The 20,665-nt window shown below is 37.6% G+C and overlaps 2 protein-coding genes across 2 annotated transcripts in view; one reads left to right on the forward strand and one right to left on the reverse strand.

The window, feature by feature from the left end:
* Positions 1–546: 546 nt before the first annotated feature.
* On the forward strand, positions 547–3,936 carry LOC124873892. Its single transcript, XM_047374920.1, has 8 exons — positions 547–637; positions 1,402–1,422; positions 1,631–1,903; positions 1,983–2,213; positions 2,298–2,411; positions 2,646–2,777; positions 3,394–3,558; positions 3,836–3,936. Exons 1-8 carry the CDS (start codon positions 577–579, stop codon positions 3,934–3,936), a joined length of 1,098 nt encoding a protein of 365 aa, XP_047230876.1. The 5' UTR covers positions 547–576.
* Positions 3,937–5,669: 1,733 nt separating this feature from the next.
* nek7 (NIMA-related kinase 7) overlaps positions 5,670–20,665 on the reverse strand; it is a 113,364-nt gene continuing 98,368 nt past the window's right edge. Inside the window, exons 9-10 of the mRNA XM_047375172.1 lie at positions 11,859–11,972; positions 5,670–9,341 (exon numbers count right to left, since the gene is read on the reverse strand). Of these exons, the coding sequence (XP_047231128.1) occupies positions 9,231–9,341; positions 11,859–11,972 (225 nt within the window). The 3' untranslated portion in view covers positions 5,670–9,230. The remainder of the gene's footprint in view (positions 9,342–11,858; positions 11,973–20,665) is intronic.

Consider the following 20,665-nt stretch of genomic DNA (forward strand, 5'->3'; position numbering starts at 1 on the left):
AACTCCACTAAATCTACTATCTATACTGATAAATTATCTGTAGTTCTTTTCTTTAGTCCTCTGTTGTGGTATGAAAAGTATAGCACACCACAGACGTCTACCTCTGTCGCCTCTGTTGTTTCGGTGAATCTTGAATGCATCTGTGACATGGTTGCACTCAGCGTCAGGTAACCACAGCTCAGCACATCATGGCAGTATGAATTCACACAAACAAGACATAGTTTTTATACATAAGTGGGAAATATTAGTTTTCATAACTACCAGTTGCACTTTTGGTCCATGAACATCTGTTATAATAAAGTCATAAACCTGGTTTGAGCTTTTATTTTTAATGTGCAGCACAAACTACTTGATGCAGAAACTCACATATATCTGCAAACCCAGAACAAACTGTAAGACTCATTAAGACAAATGTATAAATATCTGTGGTCTAGGCATGTGGTTATCTTCTTTTCCTGCACTATGTCGTACAACAGAAACTGTTAAATGTTGATTCTGCAGACTAGGCGTTAGATGCTGATTAAAAAAACGCGCTTTACATTAGTTGCATCGCTAAGAAAGTTGACACTCCTGGATATGGCAGCTCTGAATGGAGTTACCTTCCTGATATGGGCTGTCAGCAGTGCCCTGGTCCGAGGTGGGTAATTATATTTAACATAATGGTCAACTTTATAAACATTTAGACCAATAATATGTGTTGTGTGCATTAAAAATATTAATTATCTAACCAGTTTACAGAATAAAAGGTCTATAAATTGTTGCTATGTTAGAGAGCATAAAATCAAGGTTTTAAAACAACTCTTGCTTTTGAAGTATTTTTTGTGTTTGAAAAGGATGAATATTAATTTCATTTCACTTTTAATACGGTGCTTTTTTTTTTTTTTTACATTTTCTCTAAGATGCTTTTAAAAAATCTTCCATGAAAATGAGCCACAACCTCACATAATAACATTAACAAAATCTGGTATTGAAACTTAGAAAAAAAGGACTTATGGAAAATATTCATATTCTGTGTCGTATTTCTCCAAGATGTTAACTATAATAACTAAACTTTTACATGCGAGCAGAATTATATAAAACAATTTGAGAATATCACACAGTTAAAACTAGCTAAAGATGGTAGTAAAATGTTGATTAAATACTATAATTATTATTAGTAGAGGTATTTTACTTCTCACTTCCAGACAATCAACTAAACACCACTAAGAGCGCTTCCACCACATCTTGGAGTTTTACTCTTTATTTTATGTGACTCTGGTCAAATATTGTTTATTAGACTTTAGGATTTGGACTTTAGTGTTGCAGAGAATCGCGCTGCAGACGGCGATTTGCTGTAACTTAAACAGGTGTTTTAGAAAATGCATTTTGATCATATGTTAATATTTTTCTCTTGTCTTCCAGCAGCAGAATCAGACCCAAAGTGTGAGTATCAGGTTTGACCTCGTAAAAAACACAAGTTTATTATTTTTGTCTTTTTTCATTGCTTGTCCATTCTTATAAAGAGAACCCTTTTGGTTTGGATAACAATGATTAGAGAGTATTTTTCCGTCTTCAGTAACAGCCGTTTGACATTAAATATTCAATCTTGTAGTTTCCTCAAATTACAAAATGTGAATCTGTTGCTGTGCAGGTTCTTACAGAGTTGAAACGGTCCAGTTTGGTCTCCTGATGAAGATAACATATTTTACTCCTCATAACTACACCATAGACGTTGCTGAGAAGGAAGGTCGATTTAAAAGGAGATCCACTGTTTCTTTCTCCAATGAAAACTCAACTCATGAAATCAAACCTCTGAAGCCGTGCACCGAATATGAGCTAATCGTCACTCTGATTCCCACTAATGGTACAGAAATAACCTGTAAAAAAACTGATAATAAAACAACAATAACAACAACTGGAATGAGTGAGTAAAATATTAAATATTCTCATATCTTATTTTATTTAATGAAGTCAGACTGAAACAAATATTATTTGTATTTCAGGTGAACAAGACATTAAAAAAGCCTCCTGTCCTTCTGGATATTTGTGCTACCAAAGTGGTTGGAACATCAGCTCTTTAGTATCAAAACACAACAAGGTTTCAGCTGCAGAGTTCATCAATGGATCGTATCGTTTCAAACCTGCTTATGAGGACATTTGCACTGATTTTGTTTTGAAGTTCCCTGATAAAAACTGCAACATTTCCTTGAACTCCTCTGAATATGTTCCTGTTGGTATGTACAAAACATATTAATAATGAAATCTCTCTTCTGTGGATGTGATTTTAGTTACAATCATTTGTCATTTTTTATCTCCAGATTTCATTGATCCAAATGACATAAATCAGACTGCACCCACTGAACTTCCTGCAAAGATAGAAACAAAGTTTCCTTCAAACTGTAAAAATCTCAGTGTTGAGTACAAATGTTCAGGTGAGTAAAAACTACAACTGTCAGAAACACAGATTCTTACTAAAAGATATATTTAAAGTGATCAGAAATATGTTATTGTGTCATAATGTTTAACACGTTCTATCTGTAAATTAGTTCAGAATATTTATTTTCTCTAAATGTGTCAAAATGTTAGGAATAAAGCTAACAGCTGATCAGTGCTGATCTCAGAACAAAAGGTCCTGCAGAAATGATTTCATCTTTGTGTTTCTTCAGGAAAGGACAATAACTCTGTTGAACCTTCTGACATGAAGCCGTTCACAGACTACAGCTGTACTGGTCACATCAAGAACAACGGTGTCTTCATAAATAAGACCACTCCACCTGTCCAGTTCAACATTAACTGTGGTGTGTTGATATTTACCGAACCTCAGTGAAAAGAAGAAGAACAAAGTTATCATACGAACACAGTTTGGAGTGAAAAACATGATCAGCAACTGGATTAATTGTTGCTTCTTATTTGCTTCCAACAGATTTTACAATAAGAAACCTGAAGGCCAGATCAACCAATACTTCCATTGAGCTGAACTGGAAAACAACCAGTGATAAATGTCAAGGTGTTCTCCACAGTCTGACGAACCTCTCTTATAGCTGCAGCTGTCAAGACAAGAAATGTAAGTAAAATAATTAGATTTGATCTTCTCTAATATATTTACATCAAAGAACATTTAACACATTTAAATTAGCATAACTATGTTAAATAAACACTAACTAATATATCTATCAATTTTATTTCTGAGCATAAATTAAAGTCCGAGATCAGTGAAAAACCCTAAGCTGTGAAATTTTCCTAAAAGTCACTTTATTGAAGCAGCTCTGTGACATGTGGAGGAAATGTTCTCTTTATTTAATGTTTAACTTCAGATAAAGACCAAACTCTTCATTAACGTTTTAACCTTTATCCTTAAAGTCAGTCATTTTACATCTCTTTATAATAACCTGCTGTTGTTAAATCAATCATCAGATTATGCTACAGATGAAGGAAGGATGATGAATCTTCTTGATGGAGGAAGGTGTGAAATAAAAAACCTTAAACCATACGAGGATTACATCTGTGAAGTCCGTCCCATCTATGGTGATCGACGTGATTTCAAAGGGGAAACATTTAAAGAGAAGACCCAGCCTGGAAGTAAGTTACCAAGAAAATATCTCTGGTGAGAAATTAATGCAGTCTACAAATACCAACTGTTTTAATAATAATTAAATTTGTTTGATGGTTTTTACATTTAGTTTGACCGAAGGAACATTCATGTTTTCTCCTAATAAGTTTAAAGAAACACAACTATTAACAATTCTTAAACAATTTATGTTTAACTGTGGTGTGTTGATATTTACCGAACCTCAGTGGAAAGAAGAACAAAGTTATCATACTTACCGCATTAACATCTGTTATAACTGTTTTACAGACAACTACAAGCTCCGATTTGGCCTCTTGATCTTCTATATCATCATCATAGCAGCAGCACACTGTGTGGCATTCTTCATCAGGAGGACATCCAGAATGTAAAACCTCTACAATGAATTTTGACTGTTTAATCATTTCTATTTTTACAAAAATAAACATTTCAGCTGATCAATGTCCTCCACAATGTTGCCAATGATGCCTAATGTAACAGAGCGAGTAAACTTTGTTCACAGGTTTTAACTAGACCAATATGTGAGGTCAGAAATACTTATAAATATACTCTGGCTTTAACTTCTGATAGGGGAGTCATTATTTGTTGTTATAATAGAGCAAAGTTAGAAACATTGTCCTGTAATGACAGGCTTCCTGTTTGTTGTCGCAGCCTCTGGTAATAAATCACCTCTTAACCACATAAAGAAACTCACTGGTGAACATCTGATGAGGCTGCAGACCAAAACACCACTTAGTTTTCAACTTTTTCTTAAAAATGTGTTAGAATGAAATAATATGAGAAAGCTTCAATAGTTTAAGTGCCAAAACGTCAGCTGTTTATTCATGTTCATTATATTTTTAAGGCTTTGTTAACATCAGGATTGTGTTATAAGTAAATAAAATTGATGCTGATTTCTTAACCATTAATCAGATTGTGTTTTATGTGAAATGTTTTAAAGTCCTGTCAGCACAGACAAAACTCTGGAGCAAAATAAATGTGCTGTTTCAAATACGTTTTATTGAATTAGTTGCCACACACAGCTTCAACATGTTTTTCCAACATCATTGATTAGTTTCGTCTTCCTCTTGCCTAAAGGTCCACTAACGAATGAACTGTTTGCAATGGCCTGCCATCTTTTTTTTTGCAGCAATGCGTACTCACTGAAATAAATTTGCTGCAGTTCCTAAACATTGAGGTTTGGAGACATCTTTCCCCTTCCTGCCATTCTGCTTACCGTGATTGGTGTCAAGATGAACCTGGGTCCTCGTTCATCCGTGTTTGTGACGCCTTCAACTGATTTAATTATCGGTCTGAATCTAACTATGAGAAAGATAAGGATTAACTTTCCATTGAATGGCATGTTCTATTGTCTTTCCCATTTTATATAGTGGGTAAGTGAAAAGAGCCCATTTAAGATATTTACACCCTAGAAAAAAAATGATGTAATGCTGACATAATTAAAAGTTTCTAGACAATATAAACTTAATAAAGTAACATATAGGGGCCTTTATTTGTTATCGTTTCAAAGTAGGCAGACAGGAAGTGGGGTGGAGAGAGGAGGAGGACATGCAGCATAGGTCTCTGGGGTCAGGACCCGAATATGGGTCATGTGCTCTACCGCTACGCCACGCCCCCCAAAGTACAACTTATTTTATAGGAATTTCTAGCGGGGCAATAACTTTGACACCTGTTATTTTTTTGTCCACAGAATAAATGTAGTCAAATTGAATGTTGGATTCCCCCCCCCCCCCCCCCATAAATTTTCAGGAGATCATCCATCCATCCTCTATACCTGCTTATCCTTAGAGGGTTGTAAGAGGTGTGGCGGCCATTCTGCAAGGGGCAGGTCCACATCTTTACTAAAGGTGCCGAAGAATATGGAGGTCGCTGCACATATCACAGAGAAAAGGATAACAACCAGAATACCTTTTGGGAGTTACTTATTGCATTCTATATTTTCCATGATTCCAAATAACACTCCACATATGATTACTGCGACGCTGCAAATGTTACCCTGAAGTTTATCTAAGTGGATTAATAAAATGCAAACCTTTTAGAGATAGATAATACACGTTCTGTGTAGGATAATCTGGTATTACAACAAGAATCAATCCTCACTCAGTTCAATGTCCACAAAAACGGTAAAGCTTTATTCATTTTAATTAGCATACAATGTGTTTGTGATGTGTATTGCATTTGTCATGAAATACTGACAAAGACACTAAATATACCAAGATAATAAATATTGCCAATGTTTGCATTTTTACTTTCTGGACTCTTCAAAAACAACTTCAGTGGCCATGCAGAAGAAAACGGAAGAAAGCTTAAAGGCTTTTTTTAGGTAAATTTACATACAGAAAATGCTTTAATTAATTATGCATCCAGAAAATATATGAAAGCCTGCCTCCTGCAGGCACTGCAGAGTCAGCTTTAGTACTTTAGTTTCTATGCTAATATGCCAAATTTAAAAAAAAAAAAACATCACCAAAACTAACATTTCAAAGAAGAAAGTCAAAGTAACAACTCCCAGACAGATACAAGAGAATACTGAAATGTTTTGGTGCTATCCTGATGCTAGTTGATAAAACATGGTCAGGACTGTGGTTGAGGGGGAGAAGCAGTCATAGAAAAGAGCCTAAATCCAAAGGTATACATAAACTTGCAAAACAAAAATAGCAAACACTGTATTTGCTGTAAATCTCTGTATTTCTGTAACTATAGACACATTAACATATTCTGTTAACCGATTCTGTATATATCACACACGATGTATTAGATGTTGAGAAAACAAGAAAATAAAAACAGGGGTTATTTGAAAGGGTTATGGGGTTTAGTAGACACTGAAATAGTGTTATTAATCACTATATATTTACCTTCAGAATTGTTTCATCATTAAAATGTAAACCAGTTACAGTCAGTGCTGGTTTTCATGAAACACTGGTGTAAACCATTTCACTGGAAAAACATATACACTAACCAATAGTTCATCCCCGCAACGTGTATGTACAGTAAAAAAATTATCCCATCATGGCTTTTTTTCCTCTAAATGGGTTTTTATACGTTCAATAAAACATACTTTCATATAGACTGATAATGATTGACTTTCTTATTATACTTTGACTGAGAACACAACTTAGACTCGCTGAGGTGTTTTCCTAGCATGGACGGCTTGACAGTGATCTCTTATTTGTAGCATAAGCGAGACGTACACTGCAATACTAAAAGGGCTGCCATGAGTGTGCGGGGTCAGATGTGTCTGCTGGACCATTTAGGAACGACACTGCTTTATTTCAGTTTCCTAATGTTTTCTTTGTGACTTTTACAGACCCCGAACAACCTGACACTTTGTACCTCGCTGGAGCTGAGCTAAGAAGAAAACATGGTGTCACAGGAAGGGTAAAAAGCAGATATAAAACTGCTTTTGTTACAGCTTCAGCGACTATAGGGGCTGTCAAAAGAGACATTGTGAAGTTTCCAGACAACACAAAGGTGTCAAAATGACTAACATTCAAAGTGTTGTGGAGACATTTGCCCATGTTCTCCCCCAAGCACGTCTCTAGTCTATCCTGTAAATGATTCTTCCTTTTCTAATACATTCATTTGACATAACCCTGCCAGCCTTGCTTTGCCAGGGTAAAAAAGTGCAACACAACAACATATCAACCATCAATTGCTTTGCTTTGTTTCAGATTTGCTCCTGTCACTCAGTGAAAACAGATCTCCACTAAAATGGTAGGGTTTTCTCAAGATGCAGTAAGCTTCTGAATTTCTTTACACACTCAAAGCCAACATGGCACATTTTCACAAAGGCTCTATTTCCTGACTAACTGTTGAGCCCATCACCATCTCCATCTAGAACATTTACTAAAAAAAAAAAGCTAAATATATTTTCTATAAATTTCTGGTGAGCAGAAAAGATTGAGTGTTCAGGCCTCAACATTTCTCTCTCTGTGGGCCTCGGTTTCGGGGTCCTTGCAGCTTGTTTCTGCTTTTTTGTGGTGGTGCCTGACAACCAAGTATATACAAAGAGCTGTGCACTTCAGTACTTGTGAAGTATGCAACGCCCTGGCCAGAGAGAACGTTGTTCTTGCTATCTGAGATAAAAGAACAGTTTCTCTGTTCTTGCGGAGTACTTATTGGCCTTGCTTAGGTTTGTCCTAACTGTTATCTTCCTGGGCGTCTAATATTTATAGGCCCTTAAAAAGTATTCATGTGCTTTTATATGTATATGATTTTTACATTCTGTATTATAACTACACACCTTAGGTCATATTATTGGGATTTTATGCAACAGACCAAAATTAAAGCTGTATTCCGTAACTTTTCTTAAGCAAGCGAGAGAAAGAGGAGATTTAGAAATCTAACCGTTTTAGCCCGCGGCCCTGCTCCCCTTCCCATCCTGAAGGAGCTGAAATGTAGGTTGAACATACTAATCACTGAACCTACCTTACATTCAATGTAAGATGAATCCCCATTCGTTCACCTCCCTCCTCTTCCAGTTACCTTGATGTTCAAACTACAGACTGACATTACATGTAATCTAGGTCTGATTAGCATTGAAGCTAGCGCCACACTGGCCTATTATAAACACGTTATGTTACAGTTATTTACAGCATTATTTGTGTTATTTAAAAATATCTTCATTATAACTCATTAAAATACAATTGTTTTAGCTGTTCAAACAAAACTTTGCCAACTCTTCATCAGTTCTAAACCCTAGGAGATCACAAAGCTCCCTCCATGTTTTAAAGGAATCTCCAATGTAAATTCTACAAGAAAGTTTTGTAGAAGGACGCTGTCTAAACTTTCTTTGAGGAGTAGAAAGTAGTTGAGGAATTGGAAACTTCGGTCCTTGTTTTGGTTGCTCTATTGAGCACCTCCCGGCTGACTGAGGCATGTGACCCCTTTCACACAATGGTGCGAACACTTGTTGACACCTCGCTCCAGACAAATACGTTGTCGTTGTTGTTGTTTACCATAAATTACTTACTTTTCATCATAGAACACAGTCTGATAGTGAAATGTAGGCATTTCTTAAATTGTTTTAAATACAACATTAAGGCCTAATTGCTAAATGAACCGCGTATCCTTTTCTTTCCACTTCCGATTAGGCGCTAGTTTGTGTTGCTTTATCACATAAAATCCCAATAAAATACCTTAAAGTTGTGGCTGTAATGTGAAAAAGGAGAAAAGGAAACTTGTGCATGGCACATATTCTAACAGACATCAAAAGAGAACATTAACTTTCTTTCACTGTGCAATACTGTCCAAAAAGTAGCAAATCACTGAAAACACGGGAAGACGTTGTTAACAGGGTCTGAAAAGTCACTATTTCTACCAACTAAAGTCACTACCTGAGGTAAATGATGATCACATCTGCAGGATGGATGCCAGCAAACACAAACTGAGACAGTTTGTTGAACCTTTAAGAAAAAAAGGTGAAATTCAAATGCTAAGATTGAAAATCTGAATCACTGAATCTGGGTTCCTTTCTGGTATTTTATGAACTTTACCCTGACAGTAAAAATCTGCTTCATGTACCAGGTATCACCAGGAGTTAATCTCTGGAGTAAGTTTTCGTGTGATGGGAAAACGTTGTTTTTGGAGTACAATTTAAAAGGTAGGAGTGGGTGTGTGGAGGAGTTCTGCAGGGCGTAGTATGTGTGTGTGTGCAACTCCAGGCTTAGCAGCCCTGTGTGACGCCCTGCATGTGCTTGGCGATGCCGTACACGTAGGTGATGTCCGGCCTCTTCTCCGGGTCGGGGTTGATGCACATATCTACCAGGTTCCTCAGCTGGTAAAAGAAATAGGGAATAATGGTTGGGAGGTAAAGAGAGAAATTATAAGGTTAATAATGCTTTACTGACAACATGTGGGATTTAAAATGAACAAACGTCCTGCAGGTTGTTTCAACACAGCAATAACAAACCATCCTAACCAGGACACATTGGTGCACTATTCGGGTTTTGGTCAGCTAAATCCACTTTACCCGAGTCTACATATGCACACCTCATGGACGCACCCTGACGCCACTCCACCGCCAGCCAGGGACACCAGTTACACCGGAGGCTGGACGCAGCGGCTGATTGGAGCAGACAGACAGGACTGATGGCAGTGACATGCCGCAACAGTCAATGCATCATTAAAAAAATAAAATAAAAGATGCAATGAGAAGAAAAACCATCTACACAAGGTCGCTATGGTAACCGTATGTCGACTTCCTGGCTGCCGTTGCGTGGTAGTTGTGCATGTGAGTGCGTGTGTGTGTGTGTATGGGGGGGTTAAAAAGAGTGAGAGGAAGATGCAAATTCAGACAGTCTGAGAATTAGTCGCACAGAGTGGAGACGGAGGGCGTGCAGGGAGGCAGATATGTAAAATATTTATGCGCTTCTTTGCATGGTGAGTGAGGTGGGGGTGTCAGGTGGAGAGTGGGGGGGGCTAGCGAAGGAAGGTGTTGGTGGTGGGGAGGGGAGCGTAGACGGAGATGGTTAAATGACACAACAAAGATGAGCAGCTGACAGTTTGCTGCCGATCCTTCAGGAGCATTGTTTACATCCAGACAGGCGCTGCAGGCACCCCCCTCATCTCCATCTCTCCATCGCCCTGTCTCTCGCTCTATCATTCCCGCTCTCTTTCGCTTTGTCTTCCTTTCTCCAGGATGGGGGTGACATGTGGGGTAACGCTGAAGCTCAGCATGGTGTATGTGTGAGTGTGTATGTGCAGAGAGAGTTGCTGTTACAAATATACACTTGCACAGTTTTTTGCAAGTACAGAAACACACATGGAGACACCACAAAGGCTTAAAATACCTCAGTAAGAGCTCTTATTAGCCTAATGAAGTAATTACCGAGGTATAATTTCAGCTTATTCTCTACAGGATTTGCATTTAAAGTATAAATTAATAATGATTAAAATAAAAAATCAATTCAACCAGTTATTTTGAGCTGTGGATTGTGTGTCAGATTTGTTCTGAAGGCCAGATAGTGTCTTTATCTTCATGGACAACTGAGGTTTAAAGCTCCCTCCCAAGGTGATGCTTATCCAAGTAGTGGTTGAATAAATGTGACCTAGAAATTGGACATTCCTTCAAAAAGCCAGCATGCGATTGGTTCTGCAGAAAACGATAGTATGCAATCCTTTTTGCTTATAAGAACAAAATTATGCCAAATGCAACAGATCTGATTGCATTAAACTAGACTTTCCAGTGGTTTCAGTTGTAGACAAATAATTTTAAATAGAAAAATACGACACTTACTCTAATGGTGCAGCAATATATTTTCATGATTTCTATATGTCTGTGAAAGATATTTAATAGTGATAAACACGATAAAAATGGATTTTGTTTTATTTTAATGGTGAACTACTTACATGTTTTGTTTTTTCATTTATTGGGTGATTATCAACCAAAAGATCATTCTGATGTTTTATTTTATTGGTGGACTAACTATCAATACATGAAAGGTTTTTAAGATTGTTGTATTTTTATTCCAGCTTTACTTATAGATTTTAACTTTTAACACGCATATCACCACAAAGACATAAGAAACAGCTATAATTTGCATTTATTTAGAGAAAAATCCAAAACTGGAGATAAAACTCAGCCCTTAAACAAGTAGTATTGAAAACATAATAGAAAACAAGAGTCGGTTGTACTAAATTTTCAGCAATCAAGCAAACCTGACAACAAAAATCTGTAATGGATGTATGGTAAACACCTACCATACATCTGTGGGTATGTCTCGTCTGTCTTGGTAGGTAGTTGTTTTTTTTAAAGAAGCATTTGCCTGAGTGCATTTAGAAGAAAAATAACCTCCACCCACATGAAGATGACATGCAAAGAAAAAGCCACACAGATTCTCATGCTTGTCATCGGTAATCAGCAAAAGGGCAAAATTTAACCAGAAGTCTGACTATGTTACATTTTTATGCACGAGAAAGTCCTCACAGAAGTAAAGTAGATGATTAAACGATGATTTTTGAGAAACTCTAGCCCACTTTGACTCTCCTTTTAAGCATGGCCATGTGTTTTTGATACACGAATTTAATTTCCAAATGGATAAAATCACTGCTGGTCTTTTGATCAGTTATACTCCGTGCACCGGGTCAGACAGATGGGTGGATTTTACTAATGTTAAAAAAAAGAAAAGTTACAAAAATAAGTTAATAAAAGGTCAGTAAGGTGTTTGTCATGCTTGTTTTCAACTGTTAAGAAACCAATATTATTAATAGACACATTAACGACACAGAACAAGCCCACATCTATTTCATGACACAGCAGAAAAAGGCAACAGGTAACAGTAGAAGTACTTACCTCTTCTGAGTAGTGATCTGCAGGAAGAGGGGGGTAGTCACACTGTTCTATTTTCTTGCAAAGTGAGTAGAGGTTCATCTTATCCCCATAGAAGGGACTCTGTAAGGCTGCCATCTAAAGCACAGAGATGTAAAGAAATAGAGAGGAGACGTATAGGGAGAAAGGGATAGAGACAAGAGGAGAGCAAGTGAGACTACAAAGACAAATGGAAGTAAAATACTCAAACTCTCAACAGGTGGTACACGCTGCACCGTGTGTTAGTCAGTCTCCGTGCAGTTAACTGCTCCTCAGGCGTGAGGCTTAAAGGACGGTTAGTGAAACACAACAAGTCGATAAGTCTAAAGTTGTTGTGCAGATCAGTGCACCATTAATTTTTATGTGAATCAAAACAAACAATAAAATCTCTTCAAGGTTTTCCTAGTAGATGTTTTTTTTTCTGCTTGCTGGTCTTTTCCCAGCCCTACATCGCAAAACTGTGACTAAAGATATGCGATTTTGCTTAAAAAGTAGGAGTTAAAGGATACAAGACCAAAGGATATTTCAGTTTGCTGGAGCAGCAAGAAACCTACATTCTACTGACAAATAACGTAAATATGCAGAGCAGTTGAGACCAAGAGGGTGGCTCAATGGAAAGCATAAGGAGGTGTTTCCTGGTGAATAAAAACAGGTCAAAAATCACTTCTGTCTCTAGGAAGAGAAATCTAACATGACGTTCCTTTTTTCTAATTTACTAAACTAATCTACTAATTATTATTATCCTGCCAGCTGACATGTACATTAAATCCATAATTTTAAAGTAAATACTTAAAAGTTTTTATTAGTTAGATTTTAGGAAATTTCATAACCAACCTGACTTTGCTTAAGTTCATTTGATCAGATAATCGGAGTTATTCATAATCTTAATAAGTATGTATTAATGTGCAATTCATGTTTATTTCCACTGTGCTGGTTTTATAACAGTGGGCCTTAAAATTAAATAATACAGGATAGGGATTTTCCAAATTCACGGTTGAAGGTCCAAATTTAGAAGGCAGGGCAAGTGTCAGTTTCATTTTCAAGCATCCAGCATACTGAGGTGACTAAATCTTCACTGTAGACACCAAATAATACTAGGCAATCGTTGCTATATTTGAGTCACAGTCGCATCAGTTCTGTATCAGTGGTGCACATGTGCCATATGCATAATGTGTGAAGGCTTTATACTCATGCAGCAAATGTTTTGCAATAACCCCAAATAAAATTTGTGGCAGGCTGGCTTGGCTTTTGATCAAGCTGTGGAGGCTATGTCAACATGTAGTTAGGCAATGATTGAATGTTTTTTGTTCACAAGGCATCGTGCCTTCCTCCAATACTGAAACAAAAGGCAGATAGAAAACTGCGTGATGGAGCTACAAAAAATTTACCTCAGAGTTATCTACTAATAGTTTCATAAGAAATAATAAGAACGTAGCACAAACACTAAAATTAAATTAAAGAAACAACACTTTTGGTACAGATGTGAACTTAAAATATACACTTCATGAGTATCACATGCTCTGCAATACTATTGTGATTACATTCTACCTTAACTTACCAATAATCGTGTTTTTTTTTGTAACAGCGACCATATTTCTGTTTAAATTTCTCTTTTAATAACTGTTTTAATAGCACTCATCGATATTTTGGTTTGTAACATTTATTTTTAGCAGTTCCAATTAATTTTGTCAAGACAAAAGCTACGGCTTTAAATGTAACTATTAAATATCAGTTATAGCAGCGTGCTATGGTCTCTCCCACATGACTATCTGAAGCAGAGTTGACCCCCATCGCTGAAGGTCACCTCACAGTTAAGCACCAGAAACACTTCTACTGTTCTTTTCCATCAGTGTAAATGGTACGCTAGCTACACTTAGAGTTAGAAACCCTCCAATGTATGAGACAAAATCCATAAGTTACCGAATTGTACCATATTCTATTTTTTGGGATATCCAATTCCTTATAGTCCCATAAATATAAAACTTGAAGTTGGTCCGGGTTGAGTTGCTGTTTGGCCCGGGTCCAGATCCACATAGGTAAAAAAAAAAAAAGATAGCGTCTTTTTGATCAGGCGGCACAATATTATGAAAATGTAAGAAATAATGTTGGTTAACGCACGACTTGCGATAAGTAAACAAATACTCAACTAAACAGTGTTAATGTCTTTTTGCTTCGGATTCACTGCAAACAAATAACTTCATAGTGAATAATTTATTCAGCTACAGGAAGAACATTGAAACTCTTTTTTTTCCATTTTAACAGGGAGGTTTTATTATTAAAAAAAAGTTGCTTCTGGCTACATCTGCTGTTTTGTCAATAGAACAACTTAGGTGCAGTTTCCTGACTTTACCAGAACATCTTAACACCCTTCTGAAACATCTCTCTGCTGCTTTTAACAACAAGCATTACAAAATACATTACAGGCATAGTTAGCCTGAGTGCATGGTAAGTATTTACTTAGCTAGTAGTTACTGCAGTCCAAGCAGCGACATTGATTATTGCATATAGTGATACTACCATAACGGTAAAGTTGTAATGAATTTGTAGTCCTGCTTTTTGACCAACAATATTACAGGATTCAGGGCAGTAAATAAACAGTAATTCCTCATATTTTTCTGTGTGACTTTTGTTGCTGCTTCTACCTACAGGCTCACTGTTTTGCCTATTTTTCCAGATCCAAATTTAGATGAACATTTCAGTCTTGACGGTTGCTTCTGACCTCTGGATGAGCTCACACTAGAGTGTGAAGTGCCAAACCTGCAAAGAGAAGCTAAACAAGGGGAAAATATACAGAAACTTCACAGGTTTATCAGGGAGGTTTTACACAATAATTTCTCAACTATTTTTCAGCTGTCTGTGTATTGTTTTGGAGACAAAAGTATGTGTTTGACAGGCTGCTATTTGGGAGTGTGAAAGCTGATGAAGAGGAAGTTTTCACATGTGAATCAAAATGGATTACCTCCATGAAGAATACATCAGCTCGGCGTGAAGGTGCTGTATTATAAAATGTTTGGCACCGCAGAGAGAAAATATTTGTGAGTTGGATCAATGAAGAAAAGTGGCTGCGTGAGAGATGATACATTTATTTAGAACAGGAGATTCTGGGTTATAAACGTAGAGATTTTTAAGTATAATCACTTTATTTTCATTTTAGTTTGTTTCTATAGTCCCAGATTACAAAATACGTCCTCTAAAGTCAGTTTATGTGACAAAAAGGCCTAAATAACATCCAATCACATACAGTATAATCCTATTCAGTCCAAAGTCTAAAATCAATTTAATACAAACAAAATCCAATCCTATTGTCAAGATTTAGCTTTAATTTCCCTTCATCAGTCTAATTCAATCTACATTTTAGCACCACTCGGAGGAACCTCTCTCTTTTTAACAGGACAGAATCATAACTAAACCCTAAACCACTGGGCCAGGAGGTCTTTCTATGAGAAAACAGCAATATGTGGCAAAAAAACGTTAAAACCTGGTGCATCAAAGATATAATTAGAGCAACTTAAATATTTTGGATTGCTGTTATAAAGCAAAAATATTACGTGCAAGGCATATTCCTTTCACACTGGCAGGGGGTTATTATTTTGCTAGCTACAACATATTCATTAACAAAGCACCTGACCAGGTGTAGTTTCTATTCAAATGAAAAGAGCTCCCAGAACACAGCACACTATTCCCAACTTTGCAGTTTTCAGTGGCGTGATGTGCCAAAACTGGCCTGGACGAGGAGTACCTTCTATAAGAAAAGAGAAACAACAGATTTGGGTATTATGTTTAAAGACCAGAGGCACCTGTTTTCATAATCTCATCTTGAATAGTTTGGGCTGCGGTTTGGAAAGAAAAGAAATACTCTTTTTCTTAAAGTAATTTATTGCCACTGTTCAAAAAGTCCCTCATCTCCAACCTGAATACAGCTTTGGTTTTTCAGTTTTCAGATGCAACAGAGATTGAAAACAACCTGGGTTGTACTGAACAGATTGACAGATTTTTGACCAAAAGCTTCCAGCAGGACGTCAAGAAGACAGCAGGAGAATCTCAGCCAGCCCTCTCTCGCCGTAAAACAATTAAACACTGTGCATTAAACCTTTAATCAAACATATATTAATAAACTACAACAGGATGAGAAAAATAAATGTACAGTCTGCTGAGGCTGGCACAGTAGGCGGCTGAGATACACGAAGTGAGAATTTAGTGTAAGATGCAGTTACATGAAAAAAACCCAACAAACTTTTAAAACTGATTGTATGGTGTTTTGGATGCTAAAGTGGTCATTTATAGTGAGGCACCCTTAAAAAGAAGATGACTTTTATTCCCTGCAAAGTACAAAATGTTTTTAGAAAGTAATAATTGTTTTATGCAAAAAATAAAAGTTACAGAGTTTCTAAAATAAAACACACCGAAAGCTTTTATACGATGAATGAGTAAAAAAGGTAAAATCATCTTAACCACCAAGTATGTCACATTTAAAAACATATATCAGGTGCAACCTGAGGCGGCGATGATGATGGCCATGTTGAATTATACTTATGTTTCAAGATTTAGCAGTCAAATCTTAAATTTTATCACTCTCAGGCTATTGAGGGGTCAATTCTCCTCTTTAGGGAGCTACAGGTGTTGGACAATGAAACTGAAACACCTGTCATTTTAGTGTGGGAGGATTCATGGCTAAATTGGACCAGCCTGGTAGCCAATCTTCATTGATTGCACATTGCACCAGTAAGAGCAGAGTGTGAAGGTTCAATTAGCAGGGTAAGAACCCAGTTTTGCTCAAAATATTGAAATGCACACAACATTATGGGTGACATACCAGAGTTCAAAAGAGGACAAATTGTTGGTGCACTTCTTGCTGGCGCATCTGTGACCAAAACAGCAAGTCTTTGTGATGTATCAAGAGCCACGGTATCCAGGGTAATGTCAGCATACCACCAAGAAGGACAAACCACATCCAACAGGATTAACTGTGGACGCAAGAGGAAGCTGTCTGAAAGGGATGTTCGGGTGCTAACCCAGATTGTATCCAAAAAACATAAATCCACGGCTGCCCAAATCATGGCAGAATTAAATGTGCACCTCAACTCTCCTGTTTCCACCAGAACTGTCCATCGGGAGCTCCACAGGGTCAATATACACGGCCGGGCTGCTATAGCCAAACCTTTGGTCACTCATGCCAATGCCAAACGTTGGTTTCAATAGTGCAAGGAGCACAAATCTTGGGCTGTGGACAATGAGAAACATGTATTGTTCTCTGATGAGTCCACCTTTACTGTTTTCCCCACATCCAAGGTGGTGCCATGTATCAGGATGACAATGCACCAATATACACAGCAAGACTGGTGAAAGACTGGTTTGATGAACATGAAAGTGAAGTTGAACATCTCCCATGGCCTGCACAGTCACCAGATCTAAATATTATTGAGCCACTTTGGGGTGTTTTGGAGAAGCGAGTCAGGAAACGTTTTCCTCCACCAGTATCACGTAGTGACCTGGCCACTATCCTGCAAGAAGAATGGCTTAAAATCCCTCTGACCACTGTGCAGGACTTGTATATGTCATTCCCAAGACAAATTGACGCTGTATTGGTGGCAAAAGGAGGCCCTACACCATACTAATAAATTATTGTGGACTAAAACCAGGTGTTTCAGTTTCATTGTCCAACCCCTGTATATTGTTTCACAATAATGAAATTTATATATTTTTTAAAATATATTTCTCTAAAAATTCACCATAGCAAAACTCTCAATATTTGCACTTCAACTGAAACTAAATGATTAATGAAGCAATCATTAATAGAATCAAGATCACTCTAACCTATTTCAGTGATCTAAAAAACAACAAAACCTAAAATCTAAAAACTCTTTGAAGTGAAATGTCTATGAGGAACTGAACATCCTGGATATTAGTTGAATGACACAATAGTTTTATGAAAAACGTATAAATCTCTGAAGTTTAAAGGGTTTCACACATAATTTGGAGTCATTTCAACTAACTAAACTATAACAGGAAAGTCTGGAAGAGGAAACGGATAAACAGCGCATTCACACTGCTGATCCAGACCAGGGATTGGTAAATTCCCACCTTCAGTTGGCCCGGCTTGCTTTCACACAGAAATTTTCAGACCGGACCAAACAAAGTCATGCTGTTGCAACCGATTGTTTTGGGGGTGGTATTGTGCTGATCGAGAAGCAAAAAGCATACGGAAGAAAGTCTGTCTCATCTAGGTTTCTGTTGCTAATTTGGTGTTCAAATGCAGTTGTGTGCCAGCACCTTTTCACTGCTCCAAGTAACACCAGAAATCATGTTCAAACTCTTTCGTCATCGGATTTGGACTCTTACTTTGTTTTTCTTCTTCTGCTCAAATGTGATGTTATGTCTCATCCTCCCTTCCTGCTTTTGGTACGCTGGGACTGCAAGCATTCACAAAGCAAGAATCATGCTGCAGGGTCCGGATAAAGCACGCCAAGATTGGCAACTGTGACCGTGTCAGGGTGCAGTTCTCTGGTCCGTTTCAGGGATCGGGATGGGTTCACACCAGCGTGATCCACTCTAGAAACTGGACTCTGGCGTGGTACAAAGGGTTCCAAAGGTTTGCTGTTAAAGCACTATAATTCCAAGAAGGAAGACATTTGGGTTCGTCCATACAGAACTGCCAGCATCATAGGACAGGACCAGACAACTTTCTGCTTGGGGTGGGTTCTGTCAGCTCAGTCTTTCTTTCGGCTCTAGGGCTCAACAGCCTGCAAGCAAACAGCTGTTCTGTCCATCCTGGGAGATCGAATGTAACAAAGCATAGCGTGGAGGCAAGAGAAAACATAGTTATCTCAGTCCAGTCTTAGAGGGCGACCAGGCCAGGAGTTGAACTGACTGGGGGGGACCTTATTGTTGGTTCTGTTTTGGTAGTTCACCTATATGTCTTTATCCGACACCGACTATAATAGTCAGTGAAAGCCAAGCCACTATTCAAGCAAAACAGATTCTACGATTTCTTTCAAATGACATGTTTCAAATGAGAAAAACAGCTCAATATAAATGGACTGAATTATATTTTGGTATATTTTTATATAAGGTTGCATCCTGAGGGTTGTGGTCACATCATATTTAAATATTTAAATCAAAACAATATCTCATTAATAATAATAATAATATCCAGCCACATCAGGGTATAAATACATCACATGTGAAGCAAACAACAGAAAGCTCAGGTGTTTTTCATGAACAGTTTACTAGTGAGCTCAATCGACAACCTACAGATTTATTTTACATCTCTTTCCAACAAGTAAACTATGAGTTCTAAATATTTAAAATAAAAGAAGAGATCCAACTGATCTCTGACTAAGCTGGCTTCCTTTAAGAAAATACATTTTGCTATTAAAGTTCATTTGAGTTGTCTGTAGAGGTCTGTGTGGAAAAAACACTCCTAATTGCTTTGTAACAAACACACCCTGTTGTGTATATTTTAAATTAACTGAGTGCCTTTAAGCCCAAATTTCTCTGAAAGCATAGAGAAAAACGACTGAGACCGAAACATGGAGAAAAAGGGAAAAAAAGCAGCCAACAGCAGACACCAGGAGGCAAAGGGTTAAACAAGACCCCCTCGTATTTTCATGCATCTTCTGCTTTTGACAGATGAAAAATGTCAACTGTCCTGTTTGTATTTGCGAGTTTTTGCACTATTCATCTGCTTCATTAGTGCCTGCTGCTCCTAGCCCCTGACAGCTGCCGGCCTCCTGCTCTCAGAGTGAGTGCACACGCACGCACATACACACACACACACGCACACACACAAACACATGCATAAAGATGCATACCCACACATACACACACAAAAACAAGAAAATACACACTTGCTCCTTTTTCAGACTGTGTCGTCGCAACGGTTTAGATGATTGACTCACTCTCTGACCTCTGCGGCCCTGGTGTGTGAGTGTGAGACTGTGTGCGTGCCTCTGTGCGCGGTTCATTGATATTCGGGAAAGACACACTGCATACGCATGCCTGCTGTCTGTCTAAGGGGTGTGAGCTGCTGATGGCAGAACACACACACACACAGACACGCATCTTAAAAACCACACAGACACCACTGTATTTCAGAGTACTCCTTCCGATATAACACATTACTACCTTCGCTCAATTGTCACAAATAAAACATAATACATAACTACTACCTGAGACTAAACCTATAAACAAAGATCCTCTTAAAAGTCATAATTATGGGCTGTTTCTTCTTAACTTTACAACTGCACTTTTTACCCCATAACATTTTAAAATGACACAAACTCTAGAAAGCTGGCCATGTAGCTAAAGACAGACTCAATGCATTCACCTAAATGTTTCCATCATGCACCTAAATGTGCACCTTTTAACAGCCACTAAACAGGGAGAATAATTGCTCATTTATTATTGGAAATATAAAATTCAGCTGAAAACATTCTCTGCACCGTACAAAGATACTTGATGTCACACGTGGCCCAGAAGCGAAGACTAAGGGAAGACTGAGAAAATCTCTAGATACGACTGAAGGTAGAATAAGTCCACAGCGCATTAAAAGCAGCATTTGTAACTTGTAGGGTGGGATTTAGACCCCGCTGGCATGGCATTGTTTGTCACTTCATCTATGGCTTGAAAAAAAGTTATTTTCTACTAAACAATTGTTACTCAGGGGGAGGGAGTCTGATGAAAAATATTAATAAATAATATATGCAACATTTCCTATTAGAATCCATTTTTCAAAGAAGGTAATACTGACTTCCAGTTTTCCTTAAGGTCTAACCTGCCTATTCCAGGAATGT

Source organism: Girardinichthys multiradiatus, chromosome 9 (genome assembly GCF_021462225.1).
Source record: "Girardinichthys multiradiatus isolate DD_20200921_A chromosome 9, DD_fGirMul_XY1, whole genome shotgun sequence".
In the NCBI taxonomy this organism is placed as follows: Eukaryota; Metazoa; Chordata; class Actinopteri; order Cyprinodontiformes; family Goodeidae; genus Girardinichthys; species Girardinichthys multiradiatus.